Source organism: Lipotes vexillifer, unplaced genomic scaffold (genome assembly GCF_000442215.2).
Source record: "Lipotes vexillifer unplaced genomic scaffold, Lipotes_vexillifer_v1.1 scaffold242, whole genome shotgun sequence".
NCBI lineage: Eukaryota > Metazoa > Chordata > Mammalia > Artiodactyla > Lipotidae > Lipotes > Lipotes vexillifer.
The window spans coordinates 1,480,335-1,504,918 of record NW_006771376.1 but is presented as its reverse complement, the minus strand read 5'-3'; the positions used below and the strand labels follow the sequence as shown (position 1 = coordinate 1,504,918).

At 44.7% G+C, this 24,584-nt stretch overlaps 1 protein-coding gene across 1 annotated transcript in view; it reads right to left on the bottom strand.

Moving 5' to 3' along the window:
• The window catches only part of SCAMP5 (secretory carrier membrane protein 5), a 45,019-nt gene extending 21,872 nt beyond the window's left edge, over positions 1-23,147 (bottom strand). Inside the window, exon 1 of the mRNA XM_007446715.1 lies at positions 23,026-23,147. Coding sequence (XP_007446777.1) covers positions 23,026-23,147 — 122 coding nt within the window. The remainder of the gene's footprint in view (positions 1-23,025) is intronic.
• Positions 23,148-24,584: the final 1,437 nt, after the last annotated feature.

The following is a 24,584-nucleotide window of genomic DNA, read 5'->3' as shown; positions in this document are numbered from 1 at the left end:
ATGAATGAGCAATTAATAACTACAACACAAGTGAATCTCAAAAACGTTATGTTGAGCAAAATAAGGCAGATCAAAAAATACATGCTAGGAGGAATTCCCTGGTGGTCCAGTGGTTAAGACTCCAGGCTTCCACTGCAGGGGGCCCAGGTTCGATTACTGGTTGGGGAACTAAGATCTTGCAAGCTGCGCACACAGCCAAAAAACAAACAAACAAAAACCATACTATATGATTCCGGTTATATTAAGTTCAAAACCAGGAAAATTAATGTGATAGAAAGCAGAATCGTGGTTCCTGTTTGGCGATGGGGGTAGATTAGATTGACTGGAAAGGGACAGAAAAGAAATTTCTGGGTGGTGGAAATATTCTAGATCTTGTTTGGGGTGATAGTTAAAAGGTATATAAAACTGTCAAAACTTACCAAACTGAAAACTTATTGATTGTAACTCAGTAAAGGACTGTTAGCTTAAAAAATTGGGGATCCCTTAGGCAGCTTGAATCTAGAGAACAAAGGTGATTCCAGACCTCCAACCTCTTGCCTATGCATGAAACCCAGGTCAGTGACCACCTCTCATTGCTTCTCTTCTACCAGCAGTGCCCCCATAGACCACTTGGGGGCGCCCACGCCCGCACTTGCACTTGGCATCCACTAACACTTGCAGAGCTAACTCTCTTCAGGCAGCTAGAAGTGCTGGGAGTTGGGTAGCCTGCTGGCCTACACACAGCTCATTTTCATCACCACCACCTCTTGCAGCCTTGCCAGCAGCTCTGAACATGCAACACCCACTGCTCACTTGTCGAGTTAGAATGGGAGTGCCCCTCCCAACCTCCTCCAACTAATTGTCAGAGAGAAAAAATACCTTTCACAAGTCCCAATTTGGGCCTGGCCTGGTAAACAGTGGCCTTGGTCACTGGCTGGGCCCATGGATACCAAAACCACAGGACATGTTCCAGTCCTCACCTGCCTGAAAAGTTATATTGCAAAGCCAGTCTTGCTTCTACCTCCTCATCCTGATACCTTCTTCCCCTGGCAACCTTGCCCCCTGCAAAGTCCTCCGCTACCTCTAAGGAGCCCAGGGCTTGCAGAGCTCTGTCTCTGGTCTGAATTCTCTTCTGCATTCCAGCCCCGTCCCAAGCTGGAACCCCAGATATTTTCCCTATATTTGTTCCTTGTCCTGTGATCCTGCCTCCAAAAATGGCCCTATCATCAGTGATAAGACATGTTGACATCATGTACCTCCTGATAGGCTTCACTGACTTCTGTGATTTTCTTGCCCCCCAAAATGCATAACCTCAATTTAATCATGAGGAAAACATCAGACAAACCGAAGTTGAGGAACATTCTACAAAATAACTGACCAGTACTCTTAAAAAAATGATTGTGTCAACTCTCAGTTACCCAAGCCCAACCCCTGGAAATTAAGTCCTATCAATTCTGTTTCCCCATACCCACTACCCAATTCCATCACCACTGCAATAGTCTCCTCAAAGACATTACATCCTTTAGTGCAGTGGTCCCCAACCTTTTTGGCACCAAGGACTGGTTCTGTGGAACACAATTCTTCCACGGAAGTAGCAGGGGGAATGGTTCAGGCAGTAATGTGAGTGATGGGGAGCGATGGAGACTGGCAGATGAAGCTTTGCTCGTTTGCCTGCCACTCACCTCCTGCTGTGTGGCCTGGTTCCTAAGAGGCCATGGCCTGGTACCGGTCTGCAGCCTGCGGGTTGGGGACCCCTGCTTTAGTGTTTCCCCACCTGACACCCTCTCGAGCCATTCTCCTCCAAGCAGGCACAGGAATCTTAGTTATGCCAATTAGTTAAGTAATTAGGACACTCCCGAGGCTCCCCACTGCTGCTGTCACCCAGCGCAGCTTGCAGTTCTAAGAATTCAGATTCTCTTTTACCTCCTTGCTTTTGCACATGCTGTTCCATCCTCTCCTCTCCTCACCTGACTCCCATCCCTGTCCCTTTGTCCAGAAATCCTTACTCTTTTTAGGACTGGGGTCCAGAGGACCCTCTCTAGTAGAAACTGCCCTTACTCCACCCTCCAGGTACCACAAAGCCAGGTGGAGCATCCTATAACCTGCTGGTTTCTCCCTGGCAGACACACGATGGCCTGTGTCCCTCGACTTGCCACTCTCTGTCCTTCATTGTTGCTGTCAACAGCTGGGCTTAGCTTGCGTTGTTCCTCTGGCTGGCTGATTCCTACTCATCCTTTGAGTGCCCACATGAATCTCACTCCTCTGGATGGCTCCCTGGACTAGGTACCTCGGCTTCGTGCTTCTCTCCCTGCCACCCAGTGCTGTGTTGTTATCTAGGTGCCTGACTCCTCATGAGCCTGTGAGTTCTGGAGCAGGAGGGAGGGAGCAGGTCCACATCTGAATTGTTCACCATCACCCCAGTGCCAGTCTCAGGGGAAGGAGACCTTAGATGAGAGGTGTGTTTGCTAAATGTTTGACCACTGGCTCTTTAGGGGAAAATGTGTACATAAATATACACATATATTTATTATGTTTTACTGATATGTATGTGTAACAAATAACTTTACACATAATAAAATATACAATACTCTTTATTGTAAATTTCATATAGCCAGCTGATTCTCAGAGAATGTTTTCATTGGTTTTTCCTTAACTCTTGTATCTATAGCCAACTTACAGTTACAGTTGATGAAGGAGTGTAGATAATCAACAAAACAATAAATCAAACTGTAATTATAGTATTTCTAATTTCTGTGATGTAAATATTTTCACTATGGCTGATTTTGAGCTACCGACATGATGTCACTGAATGCAGAGTTGAGAAAAGATGTACCAGAGCACACCATTATGTAGTATTTCCACCACGCAGAGACAAGAAACATAAATAACTCAAAGAGCATGAATAGTAAAGTGTTGTAAAGTTATTAGAAAGTGATGAGTTTTTTTTTACAGCTCAAAAAGTGTGATTTATTACTAACATGTTTATTTTAAAGTCTATGGAAAAGCTTTTCTAAGGCATGGTAGAAAGTGAAACAACATATCTGTTTTGTTTTTTCATAATTGAATTTGGTTTTTGAAAGCTACATGTTCTCACAAATTCTTGGCACCAGAGTAATGTTGATAGAGATCATTCCATACAATGAACTTCTTTTTAAAATAAATTTATTTATTTTATTTATTTACTTTTGGCTGCATTGGGTCTTTGGTACTGCGCATGGGCTTTCTCTAGTTGCGGCAAGCGGGGCGTACTGTTCGTTGCGGTGCGCAGGCTTTTCATTGCAGTGGCTTCTCTTGTCACGGAGCACAGGCTCTAGGTTCGCGGACTTCAGTAGTTGTAGCACGCGGGATCAGTAGTTTTGGCTTGCGAGCTCTAGAGTGCAGGCTCAGTAGTTGTGGCACTCGGGTTTAGTTGCTCTGCAACATGTGGGATCTTTCTGGACAAGGGCTCGAACCCATGTCCCTGCATTGGCAGGCGGATTCTTAATCACTGCGCCACCACAGAAACCCCATACACAATGAACTTTTAAGCAACACCTTTTCCTGGATCATCTATATTTTTATAAACATAAAAAATATATCATCATGAAAATTATTAAGCAGTTGTTTAAAGCTGAGACATGAAAAACAAACATTTTCTACCTTTAGAGCTCTGTATCTTAAACACAACTTGTTGGAGAAGTAATAGTGTGCAGTCGTAAAGAGACAAGGTTGGATTTGATTTCTAGCTCTGCCATTCATTAGCTGTGTGACTTTAGGCAAGTTACTTAACTTCTCTGAGTCTCTTTTTCCTCATCTGAAAAATAAGGCTAAAAAAATATTTTTCTTTCCATAGTGTGGCCATAAGACATGAGAAATAATGTATGAAACTCACTTAGCTCAGTGCCTGGTACAGAGGAGAAAAAGGAGAACCCACAGAAAAACGTGTGGGAAGCTGAAATTCACACCCTTGCCTCATCCCCCTAGGGCCTGTGCTTTCTTCTTCCTCTGTGCCAGCACTACGTTACATATAACTCTACCACACTCAGAATTTAGGACTGTTAACTGTTCTCATGTTTCTTCTCCTTGAGGACAAATAACAAACATGTCTGAAAGTGATGAGTTTTGAATATTTATTACCTTTGTTTTAACATAGTTGACTTCATTGTAAGGTAATATAATTAAATTTTTAATAATGGCTGTGTTTACCAAGCAGAACACAAAATTGAAATTTTAACAATTGGCTCTCATGAGCCAGTACGAGCTGCTTCCAGCACATCACTGGCCCCCCATTTCTCCTCCAGGCCCAATCTTGCTGCCGGTCTAGAAGACTTCTGAATTCACTGGGTGACCCACCCAACACCCTGGGCTTATGACTCCTCCTCACTCCAGTGACCTTTGTTTCTCCTTCAGCCATCACCCTGTTCCCATGGTCTCACTATGGGACTTGTCATCCATCACCAGGAACAGTTTTGCCCAAGAATCTCATTCTCCCCTCTTGTCTCTTGGACTATAGTCTGCTCTTCTTCCAGTCCTCTCGGCACTGCCAAACAGATCCTTCAATCTTGAAGGACATTATTCCCTGAGCCCTGTTTATTAGCCTCTTCCTGATGCCTGAAACGTCCTCCCTTCTCTGCTCGTCCTCCTGTAGCTATACTCAAGCCTTTCACCCTGGGCATATAATAATTGTGCAATAAAGCAATTCACATTTACTATCATTATTTCAGTAGAAGCCCTCTTATCTGATGCAATTGAAACCAGAAGTTGGTCAATTCAACAAAAGTCAGCTTAAAAGGAGTATCATAAAAAATCATATGTATTTGGACACGTTTTAACTTAAAACATATAAATGCGTATTAACTTGCCAATCTTTTGATGTAATGCTAAGGCTTTTTTTTTTTAAATATGGATCTGCTGATTGGAATTCCTCATTTCTTGTAGAACATACCCATAACAAATTGTCTAGACTTCCAGATTCTATAACATGCATAAGAGTTTTAGGACAATTGCAAAGCAATTTGAGTGCAGACTCTTGAGTTTTTATAGTTTCCCAAATCTTTTACAGTGGTTTCCCCAAGCCAAACTCAAAAGCTATTTTTTAAATTTATTTTTCATTGTGGTAAAAAAAAAACCCAAACAAGATAAAATTTACCATCTTAAATTATATGTGTGAAACTTTTGAAAATTGTAAATCGCTGTAGAATTTAAAGAATCTTTCACTCAATTAAAAAAATTTACTAACACAACATTGTAGATCAACTATACTTGGATAAAAAAATAAAAAATAAATTTACCATGTTAACCATTTTTAAGTATTCATTTAAGTATTCAGTGTTAAGTATATTCACATTGTTGTACAAAGAACAATTCATCTTGCAAAACTGAAACTTTTTACCCCTTAAACAATTCCCCATTTCTCCCTCTGCCTCAGCCCTTGGTAACCACCATTCTACTTTCAAAACCAAAATGAATTTTATTACTTTAAATACCTCATATAAGTGGAATCATATAGTATTTGTCTTTTTGTGAACAGCTTTTTTAAAAAATGACTATCTTTTCCAAAAGTTTCCAAAGCAGTAAAATTAGTTTTCATAGGGCTTCCCTGGTGGCGCAGTGGTTAAGAATCCGCCTGCCAATACAGGGGACACGGGTTCGAGCCCTGGCCCGGGAGGATCCCACATGCCACGGAGCAACTGAGCCTGTGCTCTAGAGGCTGTGCTCTGCAACAAGAGAAGCCAAGACAATGAGAAGGCCACGTACCGCAACGTAGAGTGGCCCCCGCTTGCCTCAACTGGAGAGAGCCCATGAGCAGCAACAAAGACCCAATACAGCCAGAAAAAAAAAATAAAAACAAACTAATAAATAAATTTTTTTTTAAAAGTTAGTTTTCATAGAAATAATAACTCACTTTCCTTTTGCACTCATATTTCTTTGGTTTAGTTATACTTTATTAAATTATGTATTTACAATAATGAGTACAAAAGGCATAAACAGGTTTTGGAATGTGTTAGTCTGAGTTCCCAGAGAAACTGACACCAAGATGGGATTAAATACCCAAGATATTTATTAGGAGAAATGATTTGTTAGAGAAAATGAAGAGGGAGCCAGGTAAGCCTAGGAGAACCATCAGACCATGGTACAAGTCTGAGCCTGAGTGAAGGAGAGAGGGAAGGAAGGAAGGTTGGTGGAAGCATTCTAGACTGCGGTGCAGGAAAGTTCAGCAATGCCACTGGGGAGTCCTCCAGCAAAAGCCACCCATCATCCAACTTTTCCCAGGAGTGGGCCTGCTTTAATATCCCATCTGTGCTCATTCATTAGACAGAAGCACCCCATGGGAAATTTGGCCTTGTAACAAATGCAGTGATGGATTTCAGAAAGCAGCAGCTGGGTTCCTTGGTCAATTGCACTCCCTGTCATGAAAGATGTGAGAAGCCATTCTCATGGCCACAAACACAGATGATTCTTGGTGTATCATGTATGGATTTAGCTTGGCTACCTGTAACAGAAAACTCAAATAACAGTGGCTTAAATAAGATAAGTCTTTTTCTCACATAATGAGAAGTCCAGGAATAAGTGAGTTGGCTTGGTGACTTTAAGATTCAGGGTAGAATTCCCTGGACGTCCAGTGGTTAGGACTCTATGCTTCCACCGCACTGGACACAGGTTCAATACCTGGTCAGGGAACTAAGGTCCTGCATGCTGTGTGGTGCACCCAAAAAAAAAAAAAAAAAAAGATTCAGGATAGACAAAGTGGATATAGAGGGAGCATATCTCAATGTAATAAAAGCTATTTATGACAAACCCACAGCCAATATAATACTCAACGGTGAAAAGCTAAAAGCCTTCCCACTAAAATCTGGAAGAAGTCAAGGATGCCCACGCTAACCACTTCTATTCAACATAGTATTGGAAGTCCTAGCCATAGCTATCAGGCAAGAAAAAGAATTAAAATGTATCCAAATTGGAAGATAAGAGGTAAAATTGTCATTATATGCAAATGACATGTTATCATATACAGAAAACCCTAAAGACTCCACACAAAAACTACTAGAACTGATAAACAAATTCAGCAAAGTAGCAGGATTCAAGATTTTTTTTTTTTTGGATTTAAGATTGACATACAGAAATCATTTGCATTTCTTTATACTAACAATGAAATATCAGAAAGGGAATGTAAAAAAAAACCAATCACATCCAAAAAAATTAAAATACTTAGTAATAGACCTGACCAAGGAGGTGAAAGACTTATATGCTGAGAACTATAAAACATTAATAAAGGAAATTGATTGTTCTTGGATTGGAAGAATTAATATTGTTAAAATGGCCATACTACCCAAAACAATCTACAGATTTAATGTGATCTCTATCAAATTACCCATGACATTTTTCACAGAACTAGAACAAATAATCCTAAGATTTATATTGAACCATAAAAGACCCGGAATTGCCAAAGCAATCCTGAGGGAAAAGAACAAAGCAGGAGGCATAATCCTCCCACACTTCACACAATACTACAAAGCTACAGTAATCAAAACAGTATGGTACTGGCACAAAAACAGACATATATATCAACAAAACAGAATAGAGAGCCCAGAAATAAACCCTCACAACAACGCTCAATTAATCTTAGACAAAGGAGGCAAGAATATACAATGGGAAAAAGACAGTCTCTTTGGCAAGTGGTGTTGGGAAAGTTGGACAGATGCATGCAAATTAATGAAGTTAGAACACACCCTCACACCATTCACAAAAATAAACTCAAAATGGCTTAAAGACTTAAATATAAGACATGACACCATAAAATTCCTAGAAGAGATCACAGGCAAAACATTCCCTGACATAAATCATACCAGTGTTTTCTTAGGTCAGTCTCCCAAGGCAATAGAAATAAAAGCAAAAAAATTTTTAAATGAGGGGACTTCCCTGGTGGTCCAGTGAATAAGACTCCACACTCCCAATGCAGGGGGCCCAGGTTCAATCCTTGGTTGAGGAACTAGATCCCGCATGCATGTCACAACTAAGAGTTTGCATGCTGCGATTAAAAGATCCCGCATGCTGCAACTAAGGATCCCACATGCCACAGCAAAGATCCCGTATGCCACAATGAAGATCCCGCGTGCTGCAACTAAGACCCAGCACAGCCAAAATAAAAATAAATAAATAAATATATATATATATTTTTTTGCAATACGCAGGCCTCTCACTGTTGTGACCTCTCCCGTTGTGGAGCACAGGCTCCGGACGTGCAGGCTCAGCAGCCATGGCTCACGGGCCCAGCCACTCCACGGCATGTGGGATCTTCCCAGACCGGGGCACGAACCCGTGTCCCCTGCATCGGCAGGCAGACTCTCAACCACTGTGTCACCAGGGAAGCCCCAATAAATATATTTTTTAAATGGGGCCTAATCAAACTTACAAGCTTTTGCATAGCAAAGGAAACCATAAACAAAATGAAAAAACAACCTATGGAATAGGAGAAAATATTTGCAAACGATGCAAATCCCTGACAAGGGATTAATTTCTGAAATATACAAACATCTCATACAACTCAACAACAACAAAAAACAAATAACCCAATCAAAAATGGGCAGAAGACCTAAATAGACATTTCTCCAAAGAAGACATATAGATGGCCAACAGGCACATGAAAAGATGTTCAACATTGCTAATTATTAAGAGAAATGTAAATCAAAACTACAATTAGATACCACCTCACACTGATCAGAATAGCTATCATTTAAATGTCTACAAATAACAAAGGCTGGAGAGGGTGTGTAGAGAAGGGAACCCTCCTACACTGTTGGTGGGAGCTAAAGTTGGTGTAGCCATTATGGAAAACAGTATGGAGGTTCCTCAAAAAAACTAAAAATAGAGTTGCCATATGATCCAGCAATTCCACTACTGGGCATACATCCAGACAAAACCATAATTCGAAATACATGCACCCCTATGTTTATAGAAGCACTATTTACAATAGCCAAGACATGGAAACAGCCTAAATGTCCGTCAACAGATGAATGGATAAAGAAGATGTGGTACATATATGCAATGGAATACTACTCAACCATAAAAAGGAATGAAATAGTGCCATTTGCAGCAACATGGATGCAACTAGAGATTATCATACTAAGTGAAGTAAGTCAGAAAGACAAATACCACATGATATCACTTATATGTGGAATCTAAAATATGACACAAATGAACTTATCTATGAAACAGAAACAGACTTACAGACATAGAGAACAGACTTGTGGTTGCCAAGGGGTAGGGGGGTGGGCAAGGGATGGAGGGGGAGTTTGGGATTAGCAGATGCAAACTAGTATATATAGAATGGGTAAACAACAGGGTCTTACTATATAGCACAGGGAACTATATTCAATATCCTGTATAAACCATAATGGAAAAGAATATAAAAAAGAATGTATAGGGAGTTCCCTGATGGCCTAGTGGTTAAGACTCCATGATTTCACTGCCGTGGCCCGGGTTCAGTCCCTGATCAGGGAACTGAGATCCCTTAAGCTGCACGGTGCAGCCAAAAATAAAAAATAAAATAAGAATGTATATACGTATAACTGAATCACTTTTCTGTTCAGCAGAAATTAACACAACACTATAAATCAACTATACTTCAATTTAAAAAAATGATTCAGGGTAGAAATCTCTTCAAATCTCTTGGCCTTTTCCCCAGACTTTTTTTTTTTTTTTTTTGCCGTACGCGGGCCTCTCACTACCGTGGCCTCTCCCATTGCGGAGCACAGGCTCCGGATGCGCAGGCCCAGCCGCTCCGTGGCATGTAGGATCTTCCCGGACCGTGGCACAAACCCGTGTCCCCTGCATCAGCAGGCGGACTCTCAACCACTGTGCCACCAGGGAAGCCCTTTTCCTCAGACTTTTGAGATGGCTTCTCAACTGCAGCCACCATGGCTGCATTGCAGACAGCTGGAAGGAGGAAGGGCAAAGGGCCAAAGGGCATGCTAGCTGAGTCTGCACCCCTATCTAATGAGCTTTCCATGAAGCCCTACCCAACAATTTCCATTTATCTCTCATTGTCCTGAACTCACATAGTCACTCTTATTTGGCAAGGAAGTGACTGTGTGGCACTTTTTAACTTTTTAACTGGGCACAATTGTCTCTGCCAATAAAACCAGGGTTGTATTAGTAAGGAAGAGGGGGAGAATGGATACTGAGGAGGGTACCAGCATTGTCTGCCACACTTGGTGAGCACCAACTGGGCATATTCAGGGGACCATGGGCTTCATTCTGTGTACTGACTGCAAAGGCAATCAGGAGTTCAGTTCATCTGACAGTTCAGAGCCATGGAGGTGGTGATGAGCACATCTACTGGGCTATTTTTATTTCACTAGAATGTGAGCTCCACCGAGCAAGTACTGTTCTTGTGTTGTTCACTGCCGTATCCCCAGCACCTACATCAGTGCCTGTCACATAACAGAGACCCCATACATATTTGGAATGAATCAATGATCAATAATAGTGTTGCTTTCTTCCCTGGGTATCCTTTCAATAAACTCCTATCAGCTGATGTCCTTGAATGTGGACGTTGCAAAAGCCCATTGGGGATAATTCCTCCCAATAGTGCCCACTCCATTTAGTCTCAGCAGGTAACCTTAACTCTTTCCGGGGAAAAGTTAACATGCCCCTATATCTGTTCCTCCTTCCTACTTGTCTCAGAGGAAGAGATGTTGCTATAGGTTGAATATTTGTGCACCCTCCAAATTCATATGTTGAATCCTGACCCCCTAATGTGATGGTATTAGAAGGTGAGGTCTTTGAGAAGAGACTAGGGATTAGTGTTCTTATAAAAGACCCCCAAAGAGTTCCCTAGCCCCTTCCACCATGTGAGGATACAACAAGAAGTCTACATCCCAAAAGAAGACCCTCACCCCAGCATGAGTGCATCCTGACCTTGGACTTCCAGCCTCCAGAACAGCGAGAGATAAATATCTGTTTTTTATAAGCTACCAAGTCTGTGGTATTTTGTTATAGCAGCCCAAACAGACTGAGACAGATGTCTCCCCATCTTCTCCCAGGCTAAGGGCAGCCCCCCAACTTTGCTCTGATTTCCACGCCTTCCCTGGTTTTTTTTTTTTTTTTTTTTTTTTGGCTGTGGCTCACTGCATGTGGGATCTTAGTTCCCCGACCAGGGATCAAACCTATGCCCCCTGCAGTGGAAGCACAGAGTCTTAACCACTGGACCGCCAGTAAAGTTCCTCTTCAGGGATTTTTTTTCCTTTTTTTTTTTTACTTATTTTTTTTTAACATCTTTATTGGAGTATAATTGCTTTACAATGGTGTATTAGTTTCTGCTTTATAACAAAGTGAATCAGCCATACATATACATATATCCCCATATCTCCTCCCTCTTGCATCTCCCTCCCACCCTCCCTATCCCACCCCTCTAGGCGGTCACAAAGCACCCGAGCTGATCTCCCTGTGCTATGTGGCTGCTTCCCACTAGCTATCTATTTTACGTTTGGTAGTGTATATACGTCCATGCCATTCTCTTCATCCCAGCTTACCCTTCCCACTCCCCATGTCAAGTACATCCTCCATGTCTGCGTCTTTATTCCTGCATGCCCCTAGGTTCTTCAGAACGTTTTTTTTTTTTTTTTTAGGTTCCATATATATGTGTTAGCACACGGTATTTGTTTTTCTCTTTCTGACTTACTTCACTCTGTATGACAGACTCTAGGTCCATCCACCTCACTACAAATAACTCAATTTTGTTTCTTTTTATGGCTGAGTAATATTCCATTGTATATATGTGCCACATCTTCTTTATCCATTCATCTGTCGATGGACACTTAGGTTGCTTCCATGTCCTGGCTATTGTAAATAAAGCCGCAATGAACATTGTTGTATATGACTCTTTTTGAATTATGGTTTTCTCAGGGTATATGTCCAGTAGTGGGATTGCTGGATTGTATGGTAGTTCTATTTTTAGTTTTTTAAGGAACCTCCATACTGTTCTCTATAGTGGCTGGATCAATTTACATTCCCACCAACAGTGCAAGAAGGGGCCCTTTTCTCCACACTCTCTCCAGCATTTATTGTTTGTAGATTTTTTGATGATGGCCATTCTGACTGGTGTGAGGTGATACCCCACTGTAGTTTTGATTTGCATTTTTCTAATGATTAGTGATGTTGAGCATCCTTTCATGTGTTTGTTGGCAATCTGTATATCTTCTTTGGAGAAGTGTCTATTTAGGTCTTCTGCCCATTTTTGGATTGGGCTGTTTGTTTTTTTGATATTGAGCTGCATGAGCTGCTTGTAAACTTTGGAGATTAATGCTTTGTCATTTGTTTCATTTGCAAATATTTTCTCTGAGGGTTGTCTTTTGGGGTTGTTTATGTTTTCCTTTGCTGTGCAAAAGCTTTTAAGTTTCATTAGGTTCCATTTGTTTATTTTTGTTTTTATTTCCATTTCTCTAGGAGGTGGGTCAAAAAGGATCTTGCCGTGATTTATACCATAGAGTGTTCTGCCTATGTTTTCCTCTAAGAGTTTTATAGCGTCTGGCCTTACATTTAGGTCTTTAATCCATTTTGAGTTTATTTTTGTGTATGGTGTTAGGGAGTGTTCTAATTTCATTCTTTTACATGTACCTGTCCAGTTTTCCCAGCACCACTTATTGCCTCTTCAAGGATTTTAATCCATCAATTATCCTCTTTCTTCAGTGCCCTCAACTTCTTTCTTCTATTTACCCTTCAAACATCTCCCAAAAGGAAAAGCAAAATTGTTATTCCTCTGTCCATAGCACACTCAAGCTATTGTTTAACTCATATCCCTAGGTGATTTCAGCCACTCCCAAGGCAGTAAGTATCCCATGTGTGTTGAAGATCCCTTGATCAACCAAGGGTTCTTGGCTGTAAATGTGAGGAAGCCAATTCTGGCTAACGTGAGCAGAAAAGGTATTTATTGGAAGGGTAACTGGTAAGTCATAAGACAAACTCCCTTGCTCTGACTCAAGAGCCATCAGTCATAACTCTGGTCATTACCTGGCCTCCCATGGACCTTTCTTAGGGGTGTGATCAGTCAGAGGATGTGACTGCCAGACCCTTTGACAGTTCATGTCTGGTTTATTCATCAGTCTCTTGAGAGCTAGTTTGCTATAAGTCAGCCTTCCTTTCATGAATTGATAATTTTATGGCCACCCATTATTTAATAAGAAATATATATATTACTTTCCTTGCTTGGCTTTTAATTTTAGAAACTGAAAATTTGCACCAGCGTTATGCTTTTCACTTGTGATTTCAAGGATCTGGTTGCTTTATTCTTTCGTTATTATATGTAAATTACTATGAAAATAGCAATATGTTATTTATATTCCCCCAAACAAATTAAATCTTTTCGGATCAATTAAAACAATAAACAGTCAATAACATACCTGGCTGTCTCTAGAATATTTTTGGTCATTCCTGAACTCAGATCCTGATGCCCTGGCCTTGTTCCTCCATGGGTACATGGGTCACCATGATGCTTGGCTCCTTTGCACACTTCAACTCCTGGGTCCAGACCCCTCGGCCTCCTCCCAACCCTCATCTCTCTGAAACTGCTGCTGATCAGCTCCACATTCCCCAATTCTGTAGTATGGAAAACAATTTAGCTTCTTTGCTTCCTACCCTCTCAAACATTTTAGTCTCAGAACCACTTCTCATTCTTAAAAATTATTAACCCCATAGAACTCATTTTATCAGTGAATTTTATTTTATTTTTAATTTTCTTAAAATTATTTTTATTTTTTATTTTTTTTCACACACACACACACTGTATTTTATTTTTACAAGAGATAAATAAACTGACACCAAGCATTGTAAATGGATGACCACAACAAAAGCAACAAGGATTGCAACTACCAAACACGAAACACACTCATACTATGTCATAATATTGACATTCAGTCCAGTAACCCTCCACTGTAACAGCTCCTTTATTTTGCAGTGAAAATTGATTTGTATATTTTTTGCCTCTGAGTCCTTGTGGGATTTTTTTTTTATTAACCCCATAGAACTTTAAAAATGTGGGTTATTTACCAATATTTACTGTATTATAACTTAAAACATTAAAAAAATTTATGTATTTGTCCATTCAAAATAATAATAATAAATTATATGTTGACATAATTTTATTTAAAATAATTATATTTTCCAAAACAAACACACATAAAAAAGTAGTGAGAAGAGTGGCATTGTGTTTTTGTTTGTTTGTTTTGTTTTGTTTTGGCTTAAACGAGAGTTTTATTTCTCACAGTTTTGGAGACTGGAAAGTCTGAGATCAGGGTGCCAGCATGGTCAAGTTCTGGTGAGGTCCCACTAGCAGAGCGCATTGTTTTGCAATTCTGAAGACATCTTTAGTGTCTGGCTTAACAGAAGACAGCTGGAGTCCCATATCTGCTTCTGCATTTAATTTGTTGCAATATCACATGTCATGCAACCTTTGGAAAATTCCACTGGACATTCATGAGAGAATAAGAATGAAAAAGGCAAATAATATCTTAGTGTTCCCCAAACTGTTTGCTCCCACAGATCCTCCCTCCGTCCATTTCCCCACCAAAATCCAGGGCCCTCCAAAGATCCCTGGATCACACTTTAAGAACCATTGTTTTAGACCATGTCCTGGGAGTGAGTTGCTGATTTTTCATACCCAGTGAAGCCCATCATTCATTCACTCAACAAATATTGACCACCTTCTGAGTATCAGACACTGTTTTCGGTGCTGGAGATGCAGGTAAGAACCAAACAAAGTCCCTGCCCTCATGGAGCCTACATTCTAGTGGCAGGAGACAGGTAATAAACAATTTTTAAACTATAATTATGTTAGGCAATAAATGTCACCAAGAAAAATAAAGCCAAAGAAGGGAAGAGAGATTGAAGTAGGGGGATTTGTGTTTGTTTGTTTGTTATATTAGGGTGGTCAGGGAAGCCTCTCAGAGGTGACATTTGGGGAGGGACTGTAGAATATGAGGGAGAGAGCCAGGGGGATATCAGAGGGACAGCATTCCAGGCAGAAGGAGCAGCAAGTACAAAGGCCCTGACATGGAAGTGTGTTCATTGTGTTTGAGGGAAAGCAAGGGAGCTGGTGAGACTTCAATGGAATGAGTAAAGGGGAGAGTGGTGGGAGATGACGTCAGAGGAGGGAGGAGTGCAGATTTTGGATGTAATGGTGGTTTCACTGAATTAATGCCTTTTTAAGGCCATGGCAGATTATATTCTCTAAAAATGGCCACAGCAATATTTCTAGTCCTACATGCTCTTCCAGAACTTTGCCATTCCCCATCTAGAAATGGGGTCTACTTCCTTTGCCCACAAACCTGGGCAAAGGCTTAGTGACTTCCTTGTTATACAGAACGTGGCAGAAGTGACACTGTGTGACACTCAAGGCTAGGTCATAAAAAGCAATATGGTTTATGCCTGGCTCTCTCCGTCATTGGATGCTCACCCTGGAATCCAGCCGCCATGCTGTGAGGATGCTCAAACTACTCTAAGCAGAAAGACCACGTGAAGAGGCACACATGGAGATCTGAGGCTTTCATCTGACAGCCAGCAAGAACCAACAGACATGCAAGTAAGAAAACTTTCAGATTATTCTGGCGCCCAGCCTTCATATGAGTCTTCTAGCTGAAACCACAGACACGGGCAAGAAAGAGACAAACCACCCTCGCTGCCCTGCCTAAATTCCTGTCCCATTGAATCTGTGAACATAATAAATTATTGCTTTACACAACTCAATTTTGGATAATTTGTCAGGCAGCAGTTGGTAACTGGAACAGAGGCATCTTAGCATCCTAAGTGAGCATTTCAAAGTACGAACCTAATCAAAACAGGCCCGATTAAAATCCTGCAATGATTTCTTAGGCAAAAGCAGATGTACCTGCCAGGGTATTTAAAGAAATCCTAACAATCATTTAGCCTTCTTCCCTCCAGGTTATAACTGGGGAGCTTTGGGATTCAGGCTCATGGATGGAAGTCCCAAAGTAGGTTAATAAGAAGGAAGTAATAATAGTCAGACATGGGCAGTGCCTCGCTTCTGACTTCATCTCCTCCAATGAAAAAAGGCTTCATGAACACCAGAGAAAGCCCAGAGTATCCTTCTCCTGCTAATCCCCACCCTACCTCCTGTCATAAAAAGCCCCTGGTCATGAAGGATTTCCGGTGAATTTCTTAAAAGTTTCAAGTAGAAGTTACATCTGTGGACCACACTGACCTGCAGATATGTGTGTTTTAATGACAGGAGTTAGCTGATATGGTAGACTGTCCAGAGAGATGGCTCCCGTGCCTGTATATACATGTCAGACCTTCCACCAAGAGGTGGAATTTATTTTCCTGCACCTTGAATCTGGGCTAGATGTGCATCTTAGTTTGACCAATAGAATGCAAAGGAGGTAATAATGTGTGATTTCTGGGCCTAGACCTTAAGAGTCTTTGAAGCCCCCATTTCCATCTTTTTGGGATCAAGCCACTTAAGAAATAAGCCTGGGCTAGAGATCATGTGGAGACAGGCCCAGCCAGCACCCCCAGCCATTCCAGCCACCCCGTCTGAGGCACCAGACATGTGAGTGAAACCATCTTGAGTGTTCCAGCCCTGGTCAAGCTCCCCGCTGAAGGTCTATGAGTGAGTGACCCAACTGACACCATATGGAGCAGAACGGCCAGCCTGAGCCCAGCCAAACCACAGAAGCATTAGAAACAAGAAATCATTGTTATTTTTAACCACTAAGTTTTAAGGTGATTTGGGGCTTCCCTGGTGGCGCAGTGGTTAAGAATCCACCTGCCAATGCAAGGGACACAGGTTCGGGCCCTGGCCCGGGAAGATGCCACATGCCACAGAGCAACTAAGCCCGTGTGCCACAACTACTGAGCCTGTGCTCTAGAGCCCACGAGCCACAACTACTGAGCCCATGTACCACAACCACTGAAGCCTGCGCACCTAGAGCCTGTGCTCCTCAACAAGAGAAGCCACAACAATGAGAAGCCCACGCGCTGCAACGAAGAGTAGCCCCCACTCACCGCAACTAGAGAAAGCCCACGCGAAGCAATGAAGACCCAACGCAGCCAAAAATAAATAAATAAATAAATAAATTTATTTTAAAAAAGAAAGTTTAAAGGTGATTTGTTAGCCAGCAACAGTTAACCGAAACATTTGGCAACATTTAAAAACCTAAACTGTCACACAAAAATATGAAATCTGGGCTTCTTTTTTGTTTGTGTTTTAATATTTATTTATTTATTTATTTGGCTGTGTTGGGTCTTCACTGCGGCAGGCGGGATCTTCGTCGCAGCATGCGGGGTCTTTTTGTTGTGCTGCACTGGCTTCTCTCTAGTTGTGGTGCTCAGTCTCTCTAGCTGCGGCACACAGGCTCTCTAGTTGTGGCGTGCAGGTTCTAGAGCACGCAGGCTCAGTAGCTGTGGCGCAAGGGCTTAGTTGCCCCACAGTATGTGGGATCTTCCCCGACCAGGGATCGAACCCACATCCCCTGCATTGAAAGGCAGATTCTTAACCACTGGACCACCAGGGAAGTCCCTGGGCTTCTTTTTTGAAAACACTGGACCTGTGTTGCTCACTTGAACTTCAGGGAAGAATCTGAAAGGTGTGCCTATACCCAGAGTGAAGATCTGTGGATACAACAAGACAACTGCTTTAGAAAGGGGAGTTCTGCCTGTTCCCACGGCTTCCCTGGAGGCAGAAATGATGGCAGCTGGTGACACCCAATCACAACTATTATCTTTCCCAAAGAAGGTTCACTGAGCACAGCAAGTATGCATGATTTCTGGGCAGAGAGAGGGTTCTCCCGGGAATTCTTCAAACAAAATATGCTCTTTTCCCTTGTTGAAATATGTAAAATTTATCTTCTGGGACAGTGTGCACAAGGCACCTTGTGATTCAATTCACAACAATAGAGGGCAGGCACACTTGGTTAACTTCATCTTTTGCTCAAGAGAAGGGAAGACAATTAATTACCTGGTGGTGACAGGGGACCCTCATGGCCATAAAGTTGGATTTGACCAACTAGCTCGTTGAACTGGGATGAACCCCAGTTGGGATGAACCCTGGGATGGTGGTGACAGGAGTATTATGTGAAAAGAGCTGCTTCCATTCTCACCACCATGAGGAGGTGGGGAAGGGACAATTGCCAGGAAAAGAGGCGGTGCAGGGAAGAGGAATCTATATCCTGGCTTCTTCCCAGTGCTCCAAATCCTAGGGGCCTCTATAGCAACAAAATTACAGTTTATTATAAGCCTGACTCTGACAGGATGTGATGGGAGAAGGGATCTACGCATGTAACATTCAGAAAAGCTGATACAACCACTCCCCATTGAAATGAAGCAGAAAATGTCAAATCACACAGAAGCAAAACAAAACCACTGGGTCTGCATTCCTACCTATCAACAAACAGCTGGGGCCCAGCAGCTCTGACTGCCCCATGAGGGCTGACATTCTGTTCTGCCTCTCCCTCTCTTTTTTAATTTTTTTAACCCCACCCACCAGATTTGCCTACAAGCTTTGCTGCTCAGTAGCTGAGTCTTTGGGCAAGGGATTTAGCCTATATCTGCAAAGTGGGAGTGATGATCCCATGGAGGTACTGGGACATAACCTGAGACAATTCCAAGAAGTAAGTCCTATTATCATCCTCATAGGTTCCATTTTACAATAGAGGAAACTGAGGCCCAGAGAAGTCCCAAAGCTTGACCAAGAGCACAGCTAGCAAGCTGCAGAGCTGGGATTCAAACCCAGGCTGTCAGGCTCCAGAGTCCATGCTCTTAACCACCTCACCAGCTGCTCATGTGTGTTAGATAGGCAAGCATTTTGTAAGTTGTAGAAAAACTCAGTGCATCCCTGAAGGATAATTGTAATTCTGGGAAGGCATAAACCAAGCACCCTAGCTGTGGTCCAGGTCAGAGTGGGAGGAGGAAGAGCGGCCCTGGTGCCCCCGCACCATCCCAGGCAAGCACCTGGCAGAGCAGAATTCTACCCTGGAGCTCCAGGACCTTCATTGTGGGTAGCTGCGGAGGCCTAGAGCTGGTGGTTTTCTGCCCTGCTTCCCCTTTCTCCTGCAGATGGTCTAATGCCATGATTAAGAGCAGGCTCAAGCCATACTGACTCTGGATCTGGCTCTACCTCACCTATGAAACGGGTAGTGTCTTCACTGTTGTATGAAATGAGTTAATATGTGTGAGTGTCCGGCACAAAGTAAGTGCTAAGTAAGTGTCCGCTACAGTTGGTAACTATTCCCACACCTTATCAGCTCTATACTTTCCTCCCACCCCAAGGTTCTCAAACATGCTGATTCTTTTGTTTTTGATCAATTCCCACCTTGGAATTAGGAGTATAACCTTATCTCCAGAGGGCAAAACTGACCTAAAGGTGGAAGAAATAACGGGGGATTTCAGGTATCCCAGCAGGCTCTTGGGAAGTCTTTTGGGGACAAGCACTCTCCTGGGAACTCTAACTTTGCCCAGGTGAGTGCCTTTTTACTATACTTGCCTCTGGAATCTGGAAGGAGGATGGACGACTAGCCGTAGCACCCACTCCTGAAGAGATGGAGAAGGAGCTCCAATGGCTTCTTTTGCCTCTCCTTTCCCCATCCTACAGACCCCTCTCCTCACTCATTCTAGGCCTCACAGGACTCAGGTGACTTGGCCTGTTGGCTAGACCCCAGGACTCAGGTGACTTGGCCTGTTGGCTAGAAAAGCAAGTGAATTTCATGCTAGGTTAATGGCTCTTGCCTGCAAAGGGAAGCACTCACTGGGTCTGCTATGTAAACCTCTGTTCCCCATCTGTGGGGCCGCAGCCAGCACAGCAGGAAGAGTGGCCTGAAGGTAGAGGCTTTGGTGGTGTTGGGACTCCTGGGTCCTATCCTGGCTGGCCCAACGGGAAAAGCATTGATGGAAGTGAAACATGGTGAGGAGGCTGGACTATGGCGGAGACAAGGATGGCGAGCTAGAATCAGAGCACTGGTCCAGGGCCCCAGACTCAGTCTAATGGAGGAGGTACCTGTCTGTTATAGCAGAACTCTCTCCCAGGCCACGCTCACCTCCAGGCATCATTGCCTAGCAGTGTTAAATTTACAAAGAGCTCAGATAGCCATAATCCTACTCAACCTCCAGGAGAGCCCTGTAGAGCAGTGACTGCTCTTATGCCCATGACCAAAAACAATCTCGGAAAAGTTGTCACTCTTACGTCCATTTAACAATAAACAAATAAATCCAGCTCTCCTGATTCAAAGTCTTTCCACGTATTTGCTTCGCTATGTTGAGTCCTGATTCCTTCTCCTCCTGAATTTGCCTCCCAAACATTCCCCTTCTGTTGTGGTTTTGAAATGTCTACAAATTCTTTGATACTGCTCCCTTCAAGAATTGGAACCAGATTCCCCTTCAGAGGAGGTGGGGCCATAAAAGGCATTGTGGCTTCATGCTTGTTCTCTCTCTCTCTCTCTCTCTCTCTCTCTCTCTCCCTCCCTCCCTTTCTCTTCCCCCCTCTCTCTCAGCTCCAGGGGAAGCCAGCTGCTTGTCATGAGATCTATGGAGAGATCCATGTGATAAGGAACAGAAGCCTCTGACCAACATGTGAGTAAGCTTGAGAGCAGATGCTCCAGACCCAGCTGACATCTTGGCTGCAACCTCATGAGAGGCCCTGAGCTAGAACCACCACTATAAGCTGCTCTTGGATTTCTAGCCCTCAAAAACTGGGTAAGAGAATGAATGTTTTTATTTTAAGCTACTGAGTTTTGGGGTAATTTTTATGCAGCAATAGCTAACCAATACATCTTCCCCACTGTAGGAACTGCCTCTCTCCCCAAAACCAACTCACACGTTTACTGGGGAGCTCAAATCATTAAGAAGTTTCTTTTTTTCTTAAACTCAGGTGAGGTAGAACACCTGCATTCAGGTATCTGTGATTGCTGCTTTCTAGCTGTGGTATTATTGGGCCAGTTACTTAATCTCTCCGTGCTTCAGTTTCCACATCTGTCAAACAATGATAGAAAGGAAGATTTCAAAGGTTAAATCAGGGAATAGATGTGAGAGTACCTGGCCCAATGCTGGGCACTTGGTGGGTGCCTGATAAATCTGACCTCCCTCTGGCTCTCTCTAACTTTCTAGTTTCTGACTCCTTTGCATCCCCCCAAGCCCCTGCCTGGACAAGCTGGGACTAGGACCAGGAGTTTTAGGGGATCCCCATCCTCTTCCTGCCACTGGAGACAGAGGAGGAAGAGACCTGCCCTGCACCAGGGATCTTCTCCCAGTATTGGGGTGACAGGCGACTTGTCCACGAGAGGCGGGATGTACTGCTGGAAAGGTCCCGTTGCAGATCAGGGGCTGGTGCTGCATTGGCGAGGCTTGGACTCCAGCCTAGTCACCCCTCCACCTCCTTGGAGGGTGAAAGGAGTCTACTTTGCCACTCACTAGTCCCCAACATATTAGGAAAACTGTTATTTCCAAGGCTTTGCCCTTTTCTTTTCCTTTTCACCAGCTTTCTTCCTCCCCCTCCCTTTTTAAATTATTAAGATTTATTTTAATCACAAATAATGTATGAAAAATAACATTAGCCAACATTTCCTGAGAACTTACCAGCCAAGGTTCTAATACTGTTATGTGTCTCACAACCACTTTATGAGGCAGGTTCCTGTATTAGCCCCATTTTACAGCTAAGAAAACCAAGGCGTAAGGATTAAGCAAATTGCCCAAGGTCACAAAGAGGCAAAAAGAAACTAATGAAGCTCAGGCTTCAAGGTCAGGACCTCACTTACACAGACTGTTCTAAAACTCTGGGCTTAATTTTGTATTCATATTTAGTAGTTCTTTCCTTAGGCCCACAAAATGCGGCTTCAGAGGTTAACAGATGCAGTGTGCTATTTTCTTGCAGATGTTTTTAAATTATTTTAAAAATACATTTACATCTATAAACATGCACACACGGAAACAGACTCCCTAACTTTAAAAGAAAATACTTGTGGTCCTACTGTGTGGATAGCTGCCACCCGACTTTTTTAACAGAAAGTCTTGACTGTCCACGTTTATAACTGTCGCGGAGTGTGCGCCACAGATGCTCACATTTATTTACCCACGTTCCCAGATTTGAGCCCTCTACTCCCCTCCCAACCTCTTCCGCCCTGTCCTCCCGGTTCCTCCCTGCCTCCCCCAGCGCATCCTGCCTTCGCCCCTCTCCTCATCCCGGTTTCTCTATCACAGCGCCCCCTTCCCCAGCTATCCTCGCTACCTCTCCTTCGCCTCCATTCCTAACTGCCTTGTGCATTTCTCCGCTCTCCCCGCCCTGCTCCCGCACGTCACCATCGAGCACACTGGCCCCTTTCCCGCCCTCGCGTCCTCTCTGCCAACCTCGCTCCCCTCATTCACAGTTCCTCCCCGCCTCAAATCTTTCCGCTCCCCTCCTCGAGTCCCCCGCCCCCCTCCCATCCCTCACTCGTTCCCCACCGGGCCCTGCCACTCCGCGGCCCGGCAGGACCGCACAGCTGGCTGGCTACGACGCGCGCTGACAGTGTAATGAATGGCTTCAGCGGTAATTAGCGACCCGGCGGCTAATCACGGAGTACATTTACATTTTAAGTGCTGCAGAGGGAGCTGGGAAGTGGAGGGGAGCGACGGGAGGGGATGCGGGCCTTTTCCGTGGTCTCCCTTCACTGACTGGGGAGCGAAGTGAATCGAGACTTCCACAGCTGGCGACAGTGGAGGGGGATGGCGGTGGGGCGCTTTCCAGAGCCAACTCAGGCAGACGCATAACGGCCTCACTCTCACCCGACGTAAACCGGGAGCTCCCAGGCCCCTTCCTCCAAACTGCAGACCCCCGCGTAATCCCCTCCAAGTGAACGTTCAGCCTAGGCTTGCATACCTGCATGGATGGAGAGGTCGCTTCTTCCCTAACCAACCCATTCGAACATAGATTCCAGCTGTTCGGGGACTTTTTCTCAGGCCTAGAGAGGCTGATGCCCTTTAAGTCCCACAACTGCCCGAGTCTTACAAAGCTTGAGGTTCCCTGCGCCCCGCCACGCGCTGCAGACTCTTGTGTCTTCTCCGGACTGCTGTGCCTCCGACCCCTACGGCTGCTCCTTGTGGGGCCCGCGGGAGCTGGCGAGACGGAAATACAGGTTCCGAGGGGAACGCGACCTCGAGGGCCCTTGATCCCAGAATGCGAGCAGAAGATCCGAGAGGGGGTTGGTCATTCGTACGCTGGGGCTCAAAGGTCCACCTGCTCCAGTCACTCCCAAGGGGTGGTAATGGGGTCAGCCCCGGGTTCCAAACAGGAAGGCTGGGAGATATAAGATGAGAGCTGGGAGATATAAGATGCTGAGGAGGACGCGAGGGGAGGGAGGGGGACCCCGGCAGCCCCATATCAAGACTGGGGCCCAGCTCCCCCGGGCACTGTCATGCCCCCAGCACTTCAAGGGCTTCCCGCCCGCCGCAGCTCTCTGCGCTCCTCCCCGCCAAGCCCCGTTGTAGTCACTCCCGCCAGATCAGGTCTGGCCCACTCTCGGTTCTGTGCGTGCGCGAGGGGGTGGAAGGATGAAGAGCGAGACGCTAGGGCAGCTCTAGGGAGGGTCCAGCTTCTTCTCAAACCCCCTCCCTCTCATCAGCAGTCCTTCAACCCCAACTTCACCTCTCCCTTCACTGTTCATCTCTCCTGGCAGGAGATCCGGGGCCACTCCTTCAGTCCTGCGGAGTTCCCGGGGAGGGGCACCCAGTAGCTTCATAATGCCCCCGGGGCTTCAACTTCCCACCTACCTCCCTTCTCTCTCACAACCTGCCCTCACCCAGTCTCCTTTCTGAAAAAGGACCCTGCTGGGTCTCAGCGAGCCAGGCTAACAACAAATTCCACTTGAGAAAAAGGGGGACCCACTTTAGCAGGGAACAATGCCTGGCTTACCCTAAAGCATGCAACCCTAATACTCGACTTTCAGGCATGGATGGAGGGAGCTTAACTCCCCTTGAGAAAAGGTCTCCTTGCTCTCTTCCCATTCATCTCAGAGAACAGCCTGGCCCAGAGCCTCAGTCCTCACACCCTAGGGGTGTGCGGGCGTCCAGGAGCCTCCAGCCCCAGTCAGGCACGGCGAGGCTGAGACCTCAGTCTCCGGCTGCCCTGCGAGGACCACGCCGCGACGTAGTCCTCGAAGGCAGGCGCGGAGCGGAGCCAGAGACAGCGCCTCCCACACTCTGCTGACGGTGCACAGGGCTGTCCTTGAGTGGAGAATAGCGGCTCGGGAGCCGAAGGGACGAAGGTGGGGGTGGGGGGGTTCCACTGAGGAGTGGGAGAAAGAGGTGCAGCCCCCAGCAGGCCGCTTTGAAATCTCTCCTTGGGAGGGGACAAGGGGTGGCCTTCAGCTGAAACGCGGAAGGGCTCGGGGACCCGGGTCGAATCGCCGTTTGCCCTGCAGACGCAGTTTTTATTTAGGTTGCCCGTTTATCAGGGTTGGCTCTGGGAGGGCTGATGGTGATTACAGGGAAACTTCACCTGACAGGTCACCCCCTAGCGCTGCCACGGCGCCCCACGGTGCGCGCAGCTCTCACGCCCCGCCCGGGTAGCTGAGGACCGGACTGGATCCGAGAGGCTGGTGAGGCTGGGGCCCCAGCCGGGCTGGCTGAGTTAGGGGCGGGGCCTGGCG